This window comes from Ambystoma mexicanum, chromosome 14 (assembly GCF_040938575.1).
Source record: "Ambystoma mexicanum isolate Mex_15411 chromosome 14, UKY_AmexF1_1, whole genome shotgun sequence".
NCBI classification, from domain to species: domain Eukaryota; kingdom Metazoa; phylum Chordata; class Amphibia; order Caudata; family Ambystomatidae; genus Ambystoma; species Ambystoma mexicanum.
In genome coordinates, this window is record NC_090940.1 from 111,901,171 (window position 1) to 111,918,748 (window position 17,578).

The 17,578-nt window shown below is 44.8% G+C and overlaps 1 protein-coding gene across 5 annotated transcripts in view; it reads right to left on the minus strand.

The window, feature by feature from the left end:
* TTBK2 (tau tubulin kinase 2) overlaps positions 1–17,578 on the minus strand; it is a 1,138,589-nt gene that overhangs the window by 52,968 nt on the left and 1,068,043 nt on the right. For 2 of the 5 annotated variants that reach the window (XM_069638662.1, XM_069638659.1), the window contains one exon: positions 1,814–1,882. The exons of the other annotated variants lie outside the window; for them this stretch is intronic. In XM_069638662.1, coding sequence (XP_069494763.1) covers positions 1,814–1,882 — 69 coding nt within the window. The remainder of the gene's footprint in view (positions 1–1,813; positions 1,883–17,578) is intronic. 5 annotated transcript variants of the gene reach the window in all.

Below are 17,578 nucleotides of genomic sequence, written 5' to 3' on the forward strand. Positions count from 1 at the left end.
AGGATAGGTTTTATTTTGTTTACCCTTCTAAAGCGCAAAAAGCCTGCAGGCATCAGGGCCCATAACAAACAACATGTAAATAACAAACAGACAAAACAGCAATCTAACCTAACTGAACGGTCCAAGATCAAAGATTGGCGGTATGCAGAGAACAACCTAAAGGATATACAAAACATACAGAGGCTGGGGGAACTTAGTTCAAAACAATTCTTATTTTTGTGGGTGGGAACATGTCCTGACCATTTCTAAGTCTATTTATAAATGCAGGCAAACTGCTGGACCCACACCCAATAAAAATGCAGTCGGTATTCTCTTCAGTGCACCAGTTAGAAATCTGAAGTCTGCGAAGGACTTTCAAGTCCTGGGATCTAATACACATTTGGCCCACTTTAGGATTGAGCCACGCTAAGATATTGTTTTTGAGTGATTCCCTTGATTCCTCTTGGCTGGGCTTGACCACATTTGTTAAAATGATGTTTCTTGAGTCTAGGGCAAAACCCCTCACTTTGGGGTCCCAATTCTGGCCATAGAGGATTTTCTTTGCCAAATGTAATTTAGGCAACGAGGGGCCAATGTAGATGCAGGCTTGATACAGGTTAACACGGAGAGCAGAATACTCTCCAAAGGAGCTGTACTCCCTGAGCAGGACATTGAAGAGACTGGGGAAAGAGAGAGTAGGGAAATACCACCTTTGTATAGGGCACGTTATGCCTTCAACCATCCTGACATTTAAGTTAATAAATCCTTTTATTTTGAGCTTTGAATCTGTTGTCTGTGTCTTGCTTCAGGATGCCTTTACAGGTTACTTCCCTCTCCTTGCACTGTTCAAAAGGTCCTTGTGATGGAATCTGTCACCACCAGCTTTAGCAAATCAACAACCTTTGCCTTATTGGGAGGGATTGGGTCTGATCAGACAGCCTCTTCTTGGATTTCAGCAAATATAGGAGCTGAAAACATCCTTTTAACAAGGTAGTGACTAGCTTTGGCACAAAATAGGGAAGCAAAATGACAGTGAATGTTACTGTACTAGACCGCCTTGCTGCCTTTCACTTCTTGGGAAGAAGCTTAGGTTGGCAAGCTCCTGCAAGGAAATAACATCCCCCAAACTTATAAATCAAGTAATCTGTCTAGGATTGCCTAGATGCCTTAGGGCTTTTGCGCTATATAAATGTTGTAACATAACAGGAAAGGAGGTCCTGTTCCAAGAGGAGAAAAATACCCAATACCTTGTCTGAGATCATTATATTAAACCTGGTTTCATGTCCTATCCCGGTTTAGTTCCTTCCTCCGACTAGTACGGTGTTTCCTCCCTAGTACCAATTTGACTGCCTGCACTCCCAAGCTGGACATAGTGTAGGCGTTCACCCAAGCCACGGGAAGAACAGAAAGGAGTCAGTCAAAGAACAGATGCCTATCCACTTTGAAATCATTTACACTTGACCCTTTTGTTATAAACCAACATTACAAGTTAGAAATTTAAAGGAAACATCATACAAAATACTTCCTCCATTCTAAAACCAAACTTGTTACAAGCTCAAGTGTTTTCTGGACAATGGAAAACGAATTGCACATGCAGCAGGCGCAGAGAGTGGATCCTCCGTTGAACCCAAAAGGAATGTACAGCTGTATAAGCAGGCTTTGAGTGGTCACGCCTGGCTGGAACAATTCCATCAAGTGGGACTGTGTAAGCGGACAGCAAGTATATGCAAAATGCCTGGATTACAGGGAATGATCAACACATGCAAAGCCTGATGCATGGAAAAGGCCATGCAAAGCCTAAAGGGAGAGTAGCACTTAAAGAGATTGTACATACATGGCCCGACGACAGAGAGAGGCAGCACATACACGGACTGATGATATGCAAAGACCGCACATACATGGCCTGATGATATAGAAAGACAGGAAAATATTGTTGAAACATATATAGTTGATGCAGAGAACTATATGGAAAAATAAAACATTAGGATTCCCTCTGTCTGGCTTAACAGCTTATATATGCTCCATCTATATAGTAAGCGTTAATTGCTTGCCTTTTTACCAACTACTTGAGAAACAGATTTTAAACAACATAAAAATCAATAAAAAATGTGTGACTCATGATCATATCAATAATATTGAAATAGAATGAATGTGTATTGTACAGACAGTGCAGTCATTTAATGTCAGCACTGTACAAGCTGTCGCACAAAACCTCAAGAACAGTTGGACAGCAAGGAACCCAAATATTACAGTTGAAGTTTCTAACTTTCTGAAACACATTAGAAAGCAACAAAAAACAGACCCCTTAACTTAAGTGCTCATGACATCCAAACCGGTAAGAGGATTGCACTAGCAAAATGATGCAATAAAATAATAAAACACGCAAAGTTGCCATGGTTCTATGTTAAAATAACGAATAAAAAAAATAAAAATAAACGAGGCCCAAAACGCAGAATTTCATAAAACCCAAAATGTTTTTGATTTTTTTTGCGGGGAGCAGGGCGGGTGCGCAGATGCCGCCCACAGCCCCCCCACCCCCACTATCTCCCATTTTTTGTATACCCTAAGCCCACCCAATCTATTTGTTTTTTAAAAAAAGTCCTACAATCCCACATTAATTCGATTGCAAAAATTCTGTCTTTTGTGCCTCTGCTTTTTTGCATTTGTTTTTTGGGGGGATTCCCATTGTCGTAGCAAACATTTAATGTTCCAGAATTTCACTGAGCCATGTTCCGTGGCGTCTAGAAAACAAAAAAGGAAGCAAGAGCATAACTGGAAACTGTTTTGGAATTGTATGGCAGATACTGGGAAATAGCATGCTCTGAGTAACGAGGTCTGACCACCTGCAAATCCTGCGAGAAAAGGAAAGATTGCTTATTATTTGGGTGTGGCGGATTCTAGCCAATTTCATCCTCTTTATGTGAAGCTAGCAGAAAAAACACTGCACTCTTTTTACCATCTAACCCAAGAGCAGGCCCAGTGTCGTACAGACCCTACAAGAGTACATTGCTGAACTGGTGATGTCGGCTCAGGAAAACACTGCAGATTCCACACTGCGGGCACCAAAGTGTTTCATATGAACACGGATACTACACAGGAACAAGGATATCTTGTGGTCAGGCGTGAGGAGAGGAACCTATAACCAAAACACGGATAATGTTTTCCTGTGCAGTCAACCCAAACAAAAGGTAATGGCAGTACCAGTGGAAGGATGACAAAGGACAGTCTAAATTAAGGCATTCTCCCACAACTGGCACTGTAGCAGCCCTGAGAAGGATGGAGTTTACCAGACTCCAAGGCCACACTAATATATGATGAAAAAGAAAGATACATGTTCTTGAAAATCATAGAAAGAGGACTGTACAATTCGTTTGACACTTCGAATTGTGTTCAACCCGCACCATCCAAAAGATAGTAAGAAATGTTCGTCGCCAAGGCTATCTGCCCCTCCTTATTCTTTTGGGTATTCATTATTGGGGTGCTACAACAAAATAAAACACTATCCCAAACTGTTCATAGTGCAAACAAGACCATGTATAAACTAAAACAAGAATGGCTGCAGATGTTTTCAAAAGTGAATATCAATCTCAATAAGGTTATTAGTGTTCGACCCAATGAAAATTCTGAACACTAACCCCAATTCTTCTATGCTTTTGCCACATTGGGGGTGGGTGGGGGGGGGGGTCAGCCAAACGTTGGCATGTGCATCTTGCCCATTTGCGATCTGTAGCCTTTAAGCCGCTCTACACAAGTGTTTTCTTACAATCCCACCTTCAGAGCTCCTGGGAGCTGAACCTGAATGATGGTGGTGTAGGGATGGGGCGTTCCACTGCTGCTCACATGCTTGAAGGAGCTCCCCGGAGTTCATGTTCCACCTTTTTTAGCGGGGTTAACAATGCATGGTTTTGCTTGAATAAGTTACTGCATCACTTGGTGAGGTTAGGAATGGACTAGGAAAACAAGACCAATATATTTTGGGAATCATGAACCACAATTGTTTGAATGCTTTCATGGAAGGAGAAAAAGTGCTCATGCAGTTGGTTGGAGTGGTTCTTGTGAAAACAGGAGTGGATAGAGGATGAGCAAGAAACGTTGGAAAACTGACTCTGGTTAAGACTCATTTTGTAGGTTAAGACCTTTATGTACATGTTTGTAATGTTTGTATGCAGAAAATGTCACAGAATGGTCTGAAATCTGTTAAAGTTTTGGATCCATAAAGCTTTAAGACTATATGTTGCATTATTGCAGTGATGAACAAAGGGAGTGAGCAAGTTTATACTAGAAGATGGTCCTTGGAAGGTTGTTCCTGCCTTTTTGCTGGTATCGTCACACAAGAGTGGACGGACCATTGCAAAAGGGAGAACGAAGGCAGCGATAAACACTTACCAAGGAAGTATGGATGTAAAAAGTAAATGAACCGTGGGTCTATGAAAAATCCTAAGTAACTGCTGTAACTCTAAAACAGTTTATTTCCCAATGCTTTGCAAAAGAAAAACACGGCTACGTCATATTTTTATTAAAGTGTTCTGATAAGAGAGCATACAAGCAAGTTTGCACCTCAACAACCCTTCATTGCATTAAAGCACGGTACTGAGCACATATTGAAAGTAATGGTATAGAAGCCCAACTATGGGCACACAAACACCAATGTGACTGAACAATAAGAAGATGTACACATATACTAATAGCACCACTTGGAAACGTCTAATTAATGGAGTGAATTCTGGTGGGGAAGAGTGATCAGTGCAACATAAGGGCCTATCCTTTTCAGTACCATTTATCAGTGCAATGTAAAAGGGCTGAAAAGGAAGGCGTGTTACTTTGCATAACAGCGAAGAATGGTCGGAGAGGAAGCCAGTAATCTGCTTTGCAGCCGACTGCAAAGGATTGGTCTGGGAAGGGAATCCTTGGTGGTGAAAACCATACGAGGCCATCATATGGGGTGGAATATTGTAGTTTCCTAGCCAATAAATAACCACAAGCAGAGGGCACTGGTAGTGTGGACAGTCGAGGGTATGCTTCAGCAGGTTTTAAATGCATTATGTTAGTCATGCAAAGCTCTTTATGCATTTGCATGCATGATGAGAAACTGAGGTCTCACCGGGGGTAGGTACTCTCTCTAGATTCAGAAAAAAAGATTAACAGAAGACTAAACGGATGCTTGGTAAAGTGAACTGCTGAGCTACCAAGATAAAAGGCCACTTTTAATGGAACACAGGGGTTATAAGAAACATATGACAAAGACAGTTGCATACTTTAGGAATATAAAAACAGCTATGAAAGGGGGTATATTCCAGCAGAGGTTTGGTTCTTAAATGATGGATAATGAAAAATACATTTTGGGGAAAGTTACGCTGGTTGTAAAGTTCAATTTTCTAGGTGGAACACTCTCAGAGGTAGAAACAGCCAATCCATATATCAATATTTCATATGTAAAAATCTTTTCATCTCAAAAACACTCAGATAAGGCCAAACATGATTTATGGCATTCTAGAAGGTTTTCTGGACATTAACAGGTTAATTTACAAACAATGTCTTAAATTGGGGTCAATGATGGGAGTCCAAGTCTACTGACAAAGACTTGGTGGAATACTGGGGGTAGAGAACGCACAGACCACTCATTAACACTTAATGGAGTTTTGCAAGTCCTGCACTTTCTAGATGCAGACCGTATAGCAGCTATGGGAACTAGAGATACAAAGCTATGACCCCGACATATAGGCCATGTTAGGGTTGGTGAAAGTGGCAATCTGCTTTTACACAAATGACCATATAGACAGTTGTGCAGCTTTTCCTTGAAGTCCTGATTGATGGGATTAGTCATGGGATAAGCAAGATGGCGGATGATAAATAATCAGAGGGACACGACCGACACTCTTGCCCTGTGCCACAAGAACAAAGTGCTGATACTTGGTGAATGTGAGCACTGCACCTTTATGTAGAGGTGTCATTCAAAGCAAATGTTTTACAGATTGTGGCCAGTGCCCAAGTGAATATGTTAGGCCAATCTAGCCACTTTGTGTGTGGATCTTAAAAAGCCTGGAACAACATAAAATAACTGGGTTATTTTTTGTTTCATGTGCCCTACAACAAGATGATACATTTGGATGCGAGCAAAGCAGAATCTGATTTTGATAGTACTGCCAACAAAAAAAGATTCAAAGGGCCATTGCTAAAGGGAAGTAAGACTGCACAGGAGACCAAAAGAAGCAAAGGAAATGTCACACTCACCTTGCATTGCAGCAAGCACGCAATCTCAGAATGCCCCATACATTCATTTTATTTAAAGAGGTGGAAAATGTGACTTTTCAAAATGTATTTTCATAAAGACTCATAACTTCTGTCTTTACTCGATAGCATCATGACCTGGAGCAGTCAAAATAACACTGTATAAAGAGACTGCTAGAGGAAGTGGGCAAGATGGATGCCTGATGCTACTGCTCCTCGAGATTTTCCAGAACCCCACGGTATAGCTGTGGACCAGAACCCCACCCCCGCGAATCCCCCCTACTACATATGGCATAAACGAAGCCAGAAAACTGCAGAGTCCTTTTGGTGTCGGAGGTGGACTTTGACCACCACATTGTAATGGCAGGATCTCAATTATTATGCAGCTACGAAGAACAGGGTGGGTTGATGGAGCCGCATGTTGACAATGGCTTTGTGAAGTGAAACTTTGGTGTGCAATTTGAGGTACTGGCAAGCACCTGTAGAGGATGAGCAAGAGAGGGAGATTTGGAAATCACCTCAAAAGTTGATGGCTAGACCACAGAACTCTTCTGAGGTGCAAATGAGGACGTGGCTTTCAGCGTGGTGGCATTAAGAAGGAGCACTGTTGAGGAAGATGATAAAAAGCTGCAGGTTGAGACTGCATGCATGGAGAGGGTCTGGAGCCGAGACACAGATGAGAAGGCCACCTTTCCGGTTGACATTGTGGAAAATCCTGGGCCTGTTACAGGAGCCAGAGTTGCTGGCCTGTTGATGTCTAAGTCCAGGGAACGGGGCTGACAGAACTGGGGTAACCGCTGCATGTACAGGAACTACATACAACACACTGCAAAGGAGCAGCATTTGAACACAACTTACCTGTTTTGTAACTGAGGAAATCAGAGGTTATTCAGTGAAAGTGTGGAAACATACAGAGGCCGCTTTACCTGGCTATTACAGTTTATTTCATATTAAGGGAGTCAAAATACCTTGTCTTCTATCCTGAAGGCTGACCCAGGGACATGTTTTGTTCAAGATACAATCTTTGCAGACATAGAGGCTAGATGCCCTCAGATGACCACCACAGTGAATCGTGGGCCACAGATTGGCAGCGCTACAAAGATTTCAAGAGGCATTAAAAACCAGCAATATGACCGGAAAACAGGAAACTGCAACAACGAATTACAACAATCAATCAGATGTGGAGACCAAGAAAGAGATCTAGTATTTTCTAGTTGAAGTTAAAGCTTTACGGACAGAGATACACACATCTGAATGGGGGGGCATTTCTTCTAGGAGGCCCATGTATTACTAGCTGTCTCACTAGAAGGGTGGTTGGATCCGTGATCATTTTTCAGTTGTTAGCAGGGATGTATTATCAGCGTTATTAACAGTTTTGTTTTAGGAGCCTAGGAGTAGGGGATAATATCCTGAACCATGAATATGCAGTCATGTAATGGATGTGGTGGACTTGGGAAGGTCATTGGATAATGTTTGACAGTGGATAAATGCACAAGTGGTATGAGGATTGCCACTCTTAAATTTAAGGGTCTTAAAAGAGTGTTGGTAGCTAGGGAATTTAAAAAAAAAAAATGCCAGTATGGTAGGTGTGTGAGGGAGGGGAGTGTCATGATGCCTACCCCCGGGGAACCAGACCAGGTCCAGCAACCCCAGAAGCAGGCATCAAGTTATTTTGAGCAAGCCCAAAAACCCTTGCTAGGGGCTGTTTGGGTGTGGTCCTGGCGCCTATGGCACCAGGCTCATAGAGTAGAACTTACCTGATGCAGACCATGCTGCAGAGCTCCAAGCCAAATGAGGCTTGGAAGGCACTATTTTACCTAGGGACTATTTTTTACTCGGGTGGGGTTGGGGAGGAATACTTATCTGGGACTACTTTGGAGGCTATTTAAACCACGCCCAAAGAGCAGCATAGGCTTCGCGTTATTCTGCATCCAGCAGCGTAACGCTCACTGTGTCTGCAAGCCTGCATCCAGTCTTCTGCCACGCCCGCCTTGAGTCTGCAACTCCTAGAAAAAGGGAGGAACAGAAGGAGAAGAGGTTAGTATAAGAGCAAAACCTTCGATCCTTACCTGAATTCCGGATCCACCGCGCCTTCGAGCTGGAAGAAAGAAGCATTTTACGCGCGCCGCCTCGCCTGCTGCAGCGCCGCGCTGAACTCACCGGCCTTCGCAGCATCCTCACGATCCACCGCATCCTTCTGCACGTTCCCGCCGCACTCTGGCACCTAAGACGAACACAAGACCAGCAAAGGTGAGCCAAGGGAATGAACAGAGGCAATAGTAACTACCCCCATAGACTTACCTGATTACCGCTGGGGGTACTATTCCTCTTCAAGGGTCGGCGCAGTCTCCATTGCATCCTCGCCGTACCCCGGCCCCTAAGGGGAACAAAAGGACAACAAGGTGAGACGAAGGGACAAACAAGGGGAACTCTTCTCACCACAATAGACTTACCTAATTTCACCGCCGGAGGCATTATTCCCCGAACTTCATATTTTCTCTCCACACCTGAATAAGGGAGCAAGCCACAGGTTACGTTCTGGCCTTATTTTATTGAACTGTGTAGGATAAGCCAAATCCTTACCTGAACTTAGTGAGCTACCACGAGGAACTCTTCGCTGGGGTCAAGCTGCAAACTGCAAGGAATCGGACAAAAGTGAAAGTCAGACATGTGAACTCTTACGAACTACATACTTTTCGGAGTCAATATTGTTCTGGAACTCACCAATTCCTTCGAGCCAGTGAAGCAACTGGTTATCAACGCGCCCCTGCGTTCAATGCAGGATGGAGAGCTCCTCTTTTCAAACCATCAGGTGAGACTATAAGAGGGGACATCAAAGGTGATCTGTGGGAAGAACAGCGGGGGTGGGGGGATTTACGCTCAACCCCACGGGTGACTAATCCCCTTTCTCCGTTTACAGAAGAATATTCCTACGGGCCAAGCAAACGAAGCTAGGTGGGCCAGTCCAGTCCGTCATCTCGGCCCTACGTCTCACATTGGTGGAGACCGCAGCTGTCCAGTTCAAACCGACACCTCTGTGGGAGCCAGGTGAGCGTAACAGGGAGGTCAGATTCTTGAGAAGTGCTTAGGCCCAATGTTCGGGACTCTAATGTCCACAAAAAAGGGGACCTGGGGATTTTGTTTATTGACTCATTCAGGCTTGAGAGCATATCATTCAAAAGAAACCCGGAATGCTGTCTGTATCTGGTCAAAAGTGCATTAGGGTGAAAATTCATTACACTGAGCCCAATATCTGGAGCCAATCGGGGACAAGCGAAGTTTGATGCAGAAGATCTGAAGATAGTAGATAGCTGGGCAGAACGTTTGGTGATGTTTGAAGGAAACTAACTTGATTTGCAATCTTTTCAAAAGAAAGTGCATAGGTAACAGGGCAAGAGATCTGGAAGCAGACAAATTCAGACAACATTCAGATTACTATTTTTGAGCAGATATGTGGAGAAAAGCACATTGTGACCAGAAAGGCTACACTCTTGAATCCCCTCCACATCACACTTACACAAGTATTTAGACTACTTATTGATGGCACTTGAAGAGAGACATCCAATACAGACAATTGGTTAGTCAGACTACGAGATGGGGTAATGGTAATAGCTATTGCAGCTGCTCTGGGTGGGGTGAGGCTGTTGGCCATGCAAGTGCCACTTTTACATGGTGGGCCATTTAGGGAGAAACTTGATCTTTTTTTTTAAGTCAATGTTTTGAGCAGTCAGGGCAGAGGTGGGAGGGATATGTATAGGTCTTGCACAGTTGGAGAAAGACCTCAATAGAAACCCTTCATCTGTATTTTTGTAATTCCAGCTGAAAGGGGTTTGGACAGACGTCACATGTAGCATGAATCTGAGAAAGGCTTCGACTGTATTTGAAAAAAGGCCCGGAGGCAGTGCAGGAGGATGGCAGGGTGAGCAGGTACCTTGGCCCGAAGGGCAGAAGGTGGCCAGGTGCAGAGTCACGAGGGAAAAGGCAGATCAGCAGGGGAGAAGCGGGGCGAAGGCAGAAGCGAAGAGGAAGGTCTTGAGGAGCTTCCGGAACCGTAGATGGTTCTCCTCAAGTTTCAAGGTGGCAGGGAGGCAGTTCCAAAGGGAGGCCCCGGCCGAAGACAGATCTACCTCCAGCTCGTTTCTTTGAAAAAACAACTGACCCGAGGGGAGTTAGAGGTAGAGGAGCGAAGGGCTTGAGAGGGGAGATATTTACGGAGGGATAGTTGAAGGTATTTTGGACCCAGGCCCCAGAAAGCCTTGTGGACAATGCAAAGGGTTTTAAATGTAATCCTTGCATCCACTGGGAGCCAATGAAGGGATTTCAGAGCTGGAGCGATACGATCCCTAAGAGCAGCACATTATGCTGGATAGGATGCGAGAAAATAATACTTATCAGCATCAATGATGGGAGTCCAAGTACACTCATGCCTATTGGAGAGAGGCACATTTGTGGTGGTTTCGTTTGCTCGCAGATTCCCTTTCTAGAGATTTTCAGTCTGCCTCCTGCAGAGGAGTGGTCACTTTCACACCTAAACAGTCATCACAATCTACTGTTGGCAGTAAACGCCTGTTCAGTATCCACCTGGAAAAGGCCATTCTTTCCCACAGAGAAGGAATGGCTGCTGAAATGCTGGAAGATTAGTAGGATGGCAAAGTCGTGCATATTGAATGAAACCCCTGTACATTTGGAGATGGAATCGTTTACTTTTGTATTGACATGGAGCCTTATCTACGTATGCACAGAGAAGAATTTGCAGCGTGACCCTTCTGTTGCATCATTACGGCCCACCATTAAATCTGGCATGTTCAAGTTACAGCAGGATACTAAACTGCATGAAAAGTCTTTATGGGAACAGATTCTTAGGATATTTGGGGAGGGAATCTAAAAGATAGGAGGACTACTGCAGTAAAGAGTCCCAAAAGAATGAACAATTGGCTTAAAGTACTGAATGGTTTCCTTCTGAAGTATTTCTTAATTTGTTTAACAGGGCAGGGGAATTTAGTTACTATGCAGAAGGCTACCCTTTTCTTTATAAGGGAAGAGAGGCAGAACATTGTTTTGGCTTCAATCCACTCAATGGTTATTCCTGTCAGACTGATTGCTGGTTGTTCGAATTAAAATGGTTTTGTTATGAAAATAGTGTTATTCTAATGATATGAGAGTAAGTGTACGTTTTTGGATATTCTCATATATGTATATTTTTTTTATTTAACAAAACTGAACTATTAGCTGAAATAAAATCAAGAGTAATAGTTCCAGCACCTTGTGGTCCACAATCATAAAGCTCTTACACACCTGTTGAAAGTACAAAAAGTTAATTATTTATGTAGCTACAGTCCGAACCAATCCCCACCAGCCTCCCCGTGGAAGATTCTGATTTCTCATATGGCCTGTCCACATCAGGAGGGAAGGGGCCACCAAAGGTCACACATTAGATATAAAGACCTAAAGCAAGCTTAGCCAGCCCAAACACCTGAAGATTAAGGCCCAATGGTGGAGAAGAACAAGTTACTTACCAACTAACATTCTTTCGATTGATGTTCCTCCCACATATTCCTCATCTTAGTTAACTTGTTTCCCAGCTTTGCTGCTTCGGAAAAGATTTTTCACCAAAGAGCGCAGTGTTCGAGGCCGCAGAGTCGTAGTCCGTCGAGGGCCGCCGTCGAACGTCAACGTCATCCGCTGTATAAAGGGCTCAAGCTGCACCCGTTAACGAAGTTCTGTTTTAACAGTGTTCACGGTCGCATCAGTTGATCAGGCTTTTAAGTCCTAAGGCTCTTAAGGAAGTTTGAGTGCAACTGGCACAAACTGTACAGAGGGGTAGGTTTGGGAGGGTCGATGAGGAATACGTGGGAGGAACATTCAATCGAAAGAACGTTACAGTTGGTAAGTAACTTGTTCTTCCAATGGATTGTGTCCTCCCACGTATTCCTCATCTTAGATAGGCTCCCAAAGCAATAAGCATTTGGAGGAGGGAGTACCAGAACATTCAATCATGGATTGAATGAAGGAAAGCTTTTGCAAAGAGTCCTCCTTGATATGAAAAAGTGTGCATCGACGACCAGGTTGCCGCAGCACAAATATCCTGCACCGGGACACCCCTCTGAAGAGCCGTGGAAGTTGTCATGCCCCTGGTTGAATGAGTCCCTAACCCATCTGGAGGCTCTTTTCCAGCCAATTAATAGCACTCTGACATTGCTAGAATTATCCATCTGGATAGAGGTTGTTTAGACACTCCAAGGCCCAATTTGTGTCCACAAATCATAACATGTGGAGAGCCCCACGAGGCGTGCCTTTCAACAAATAGTTGGTCACATTGTCGAAGATTTGCCAATCCGGAAATGTAGAAACAGAGCCCTTTTTGGGTCCAGACTGTGCAATCTTTCCTCTTCCTTACTAGCGTGAGGAGGAGGGTAAAAAGAAGGTAAGGTGATTTTCTGTGACAGATGGAAATTAGAGATTATCTTAGGCAAGAAAGATGGTTTGACTTTTAGAATAACTGTCTCTATGGAAAACGGTGTGAGGAGGCTTACAAGAAAGCACCTGCAACTCACTTACCCTGCGGGCTGATGTTATAGCCACTAACAAAATTGTTTTTAGAGTGAGAAGTCTTAATGGGCAAGAATGTAAAGGTTCCAAAGGGGCACACGAGAAATTTTAAGACTAAATTCAAATCCCAGATGGGCACCTGAAAATGTGTCGGTGGGTACACATTTGTCAGCCCTTTCAAGAATTGAATGACTAAGGGCATTTTAAAATAGGACACCTCTTCCGAGGAACGCTTAAACATAGATAGCGGGGCCAAATATCCTTTTATCGTGCCAACTTGGAGCCCCAAACTGGCCAAGTCTAAGAGGAAAGAAATTACTGTAGGAGTATTACATATAAGTGGATCCACATTCTTCTCCCTACACAAGTTACTGAACTTGTTCCAACAACACTGATACAAGGACTTTGTTGCTGGCCGTCTTGCTGAAAGCAAGATCTCCATTACGTCATATGGGAGGTCCCAAACCTTATATCTCAGACTCTCAGAAACTATGCGTGAAGACTGAGTGTCTTGACCTCTGGATGGAGAACCCGACCTTCTTGCAAGAGAAGATCCTCTCTTTGGGGAAGATGTATTGGAGGGCAGATGGATATGTCCAGAAGGTCCGGGTACCACGTCCTCCTGGCCCAATACAGGGCAATTAGGATTATGGTTTTCCTGAACTTTCTCAACCTTCTGATTACATGAGGAATCACAGGGCCTGGAGGAAATGTGTATAGGAGTGGAAATACCCAAACCACCACGAACGCGTCCCATATAGCTCCTCTTGGGGGAAATTCCCTTGAGCAGTACAGTTCCCACTTTCGGTTGGCACCGGTCGCGAACAGATCCACTTGAGGTGTTCCCCAAAGGGCGAAGATCTCTTGAAGGACTTCCTGAGCTAGTTCCCACTCGTGGGAGACTGTGCTCTGCCTGCTCAGAGCATCCACCGCCGTGTTCAGCTCTCCGGCTAGGTGAACTGCTGATAGAGAGATTCCTTCTTGCATTGCCCAGAACCAGAGCTGCATTGCCTCTCCGCACAGTGGGAGTGATCCTACGCCTCCTCTTTTGTTGAGGTAGTACATGGCCACTGTGTTGTCTGTCATTATCAGGACATTCTTTCCCTGTACAGAGGGCAGAAAAGCCTTCAGCGCTAGTCTGATTGCCCTCACCTCCAAAAAGGTTGATGTGTAGTTTAGACTCCGATGGAGACCAACGACCGCTGATCGTTGGTGTGGTCTCCCCACCCCGTGAGTGAGGCGTTCGTCACTGCCGTTATCTCAGGCCATGGTTGCCAAAAATGTTCTCACTGGAGGATATTTTCCTTGCAAGTCCACCATAGAAGATCTTGAGCCACTCTAGCCGGGACTTGGAGAAGATCTGACATCTCCCCCGAAAATTGGGACCATTGAGTCCTGAGGGCCCATTGAAGGGATCTCATCCTCAATCTGGCCTATGGCACCAGAAAAATGCAGGATGCCATGAGGCCTAGCAACCTTAGAAAATCGAATACCGGCAGATGTTTTTTGCATTTTGAAACTTTGTTACCATCTGCAGAATGTGGTGAGCTCTCTCCGCGGGAGGTAAGCATTTCCCTGAGGAAGTATCCAGCACTGCTCCGATGAATTGGAGTCTTTGGCTTGGAATAATTTGTGACTTCTTGTAATTGAGGGAGAAGCCCAGTCTGTGTAAGAAGTGACAGGTCATGGCCAGATGTTCCTGGGCTCGTTCGGGTGAACTTACCCCGATTAGCCAATCGTCCAGATAAGGGTAGATCTGAATCCCCCCCCTTCTCCTGATACTCGCTGCCACTACCGCCATCAGCTTGGTGAAAACCCTTGGGGCGGAGGTCAGCCCAAATGGTAGAACCCGCAACTGATAATGAGAACCGCCAACTGCGAACCTCAGCTACTCTGTGCTTGAGATGGATTGGCACATGAAAGTAAGCATCCTGAAGGTCCAATGAAACCAGCCAGTCCTGAAGCTGAAGAGCCTGAAGGATCTGGGAAACGGTCACCATCTTGAACTTGTCCTTCCTGAGGAATTTGTTCAAATTTCTTAAGTCCAAGATGGGTCTCAATCCTCCGTCCTTTTTGGAGATGAGAAAATAAGGGGAGTACCAAGCCTTGTTCCTTTCCGCTACAGGTACATGTTCTATTGCACCTTTCTCCAGCAGGGTTGAAATCTCCCGCACAAGGAGCAGGTCTGGAATCTTTACAGAGTTGGCTCCTGGTGGATGATTTTGAGGTCTCTGATGAAAAGGAAGGCAGTAACCATGGGTCACTATCTCTAGCGCCCAGGCATCTGACGTAATGCACCGCCATTCATTCAGATACCGAGTGATTCTGCCTCCCACTGGGGTCTTGTGGGTGAAGACCTCAAAATGGCTTTGCAGCAGCTGCAGCAGTGGATGAGGAGCTAGTAGCCGCTGCTGGGGCTGATCTAGCACCTCTCCCTTGTCCACCACGCAAGGTTTTTCTCTGTTGGCCTCTGACTTGCCTGCCCCCTCGTCTTCCAAAAGAGGAGCAGAACCGAAAGGGGCGACTCCTCCAGGAAGATAAGCCTGTGTAGGAGTGTTGTTGAGGCTGTTTTATAGCGGCGCTGAGTGATTTTGCTGCCGCTTTCGAGGTCTGCAGCTTCTCCAAGCTCTTGTTTGCCTTGCTGCCAAACAGCCTCAAGTCATGAAAGGGCATATTGAGTAATCTAGACTGCACATCGGGTGCAAAGCCAGATTTCCTCAGCCATGCAAATCTGCGTAGGACCGTGCTAGATGTTATGGACCTGCTTACACTATCAGCAGTGTCCAGTCCTGACTGAAGGCTTTCTCCATAGCCTCTTTCCCATCTTTTACTATCGCCAGGAAACCATCCCGTTCCTCACCTTCCGGGATGTGTTCCGCCACTGATGTCATACAGTCCCACAGGGTGTATGTAATTCTTACTTAAGTGCAAGTTGCATTAATCGATTTAAGGGCCATGCCGACCGAAGAAAGAATCTTCCGGGCCCAAGCATCAACTCTTTTTTATCATCCCTGTCTGGTGGTATTGAGAGGTAAGCCGATTGCCTAGTGGAGGTTGCAGCTTGTACCACTAGACTTTCAGGGTAGGGATGTTTAGATAGATATTCCGGATCTGATAAAGATGGCCTGTATTTTGCTACAAATGTTTTGTTTACTGCTGAAATCTAATGAGGCGTATTCCAATTTACCATCACCCTTTTTTGTAGTGCCTTATGGAAAGGAAGGACTGGATCTTTTAGAGGACCCTCACTCAGGATGTTCTTCATATCATCCTTGTCGAAATATGGGGAAGCTGCCTTCCAATCCATGAAATCACTGACTCTTCCCATGAGATTTCTATAACTAGGATTTGCATGATCTGTACTGTAGGGTCTGTTCTCTCAAATTCCACTTCAGGGGGAAGTGTATAGGCCACTGGCATTTTGGAGACAGTCAGAGATCAGTCATCTTGGTATTCGGGTCCAATAGCTCTTCAGGGACCTCTCTGGCTACAAACTTAACTCCATCTGAAGTAATATCTTCAGAGGATTGTTCTTCAAAGATGGATGACATGGATCTGAAAAATTCCTGTCTGGGTTGAGGATGGAAAACTTTTTCAGGTAAAGGGGGTGGTATCGACTTGGTTATCGGGATTAAAGAAGGCGTCAAAGGCGTTGATAAAGACGCCGCTGGCTTCAACCTTTTCGGAGGAGGCTTCGAAACTGTTGAAGAAGGCTTCGATATAAGTCAAGGGTGTCGACGCCACTTTCAGCAGCGGTTTCGATGCTGTAGTCGTCGACTGGGTCAAGTCGAGTTTCGACTTCGACGCTGATTCCGCTACCACCAATTTATGCACCACTGGTTTTGCCTTAGTACGAGGTGTCAGAGAACTTTCCCCTGATGACACTCTCGACTCTTTTTCGGCTCTCGTGTTTTTAGTCTTTGATCTCCCTCTGTCACTTTTAGAGTGGGCAGGGGCATGATCTCCACGCTGCATCTTCGAGGCGGTCTGGGCCGCTTTCTCGAATATTTTAAGCATCAAAGCCCTAAAGGCCTCCCATTTTTCAGGGAAATCGTGCTTGGATGGATAAGTCACTCTCCTCTCAGAGGAGGAAGAGGAGAAAGAAGACATTTAACGTCTCTTTTTTGACTTCTTAGACGAAGACGAGGTGGATTTCCTCGAGCGACTCTTCGATCTCGATCTCCTCGACCCATGTCGAGATTTTCAACTTAAATCTTCTTTTTGTCTTTTAGAAGACTTGTAAGTTTCCTCCTCCACTGCAAGCTTACCTCTCCGTTTCCCAAGAGCCTCATTGGACATGGCCTGACAGGAACCGCACTTGTCAACCCGATAGTCTGGGCTGAGACACCAGAGGCAATTTCGATGGGGGTTGGTTATTGACATTTTCTTACCACACTTCTGACATTTTTTTAACCATGTCTTGGGTGTGGTGGGAGTAGATGACGAGGACATTGTCGAGAAAAAACTTGAAGCGCTGTTTTGTGACACGAAGCAGTTGCTCGGAAAAACGGAACTGAGGTAACGGGCACGGCTCAAGCCCTTTATACAGCGATGACGTCGACGCTCGATGGCGGTCCTCGAGGGACTACGACTCTGCGGCTTTGAACACAGCACCCTCTGGTGAAATTTTTTTTTTCCGAAGCAGCAAAACTGGGAGACAAGATATCTAAGATGAGGAATACGTGGGAGGACAAAATCTGTTCAAAATATACTTTGGAGGAATGCACATGTCATCGCCCATCCAACATGGATCTGCCTTTCATCTTTTGGTGGAAGACTGAAAAGATTTTTTCACATTACTTGGAGGATTGTAGAAGCCGGA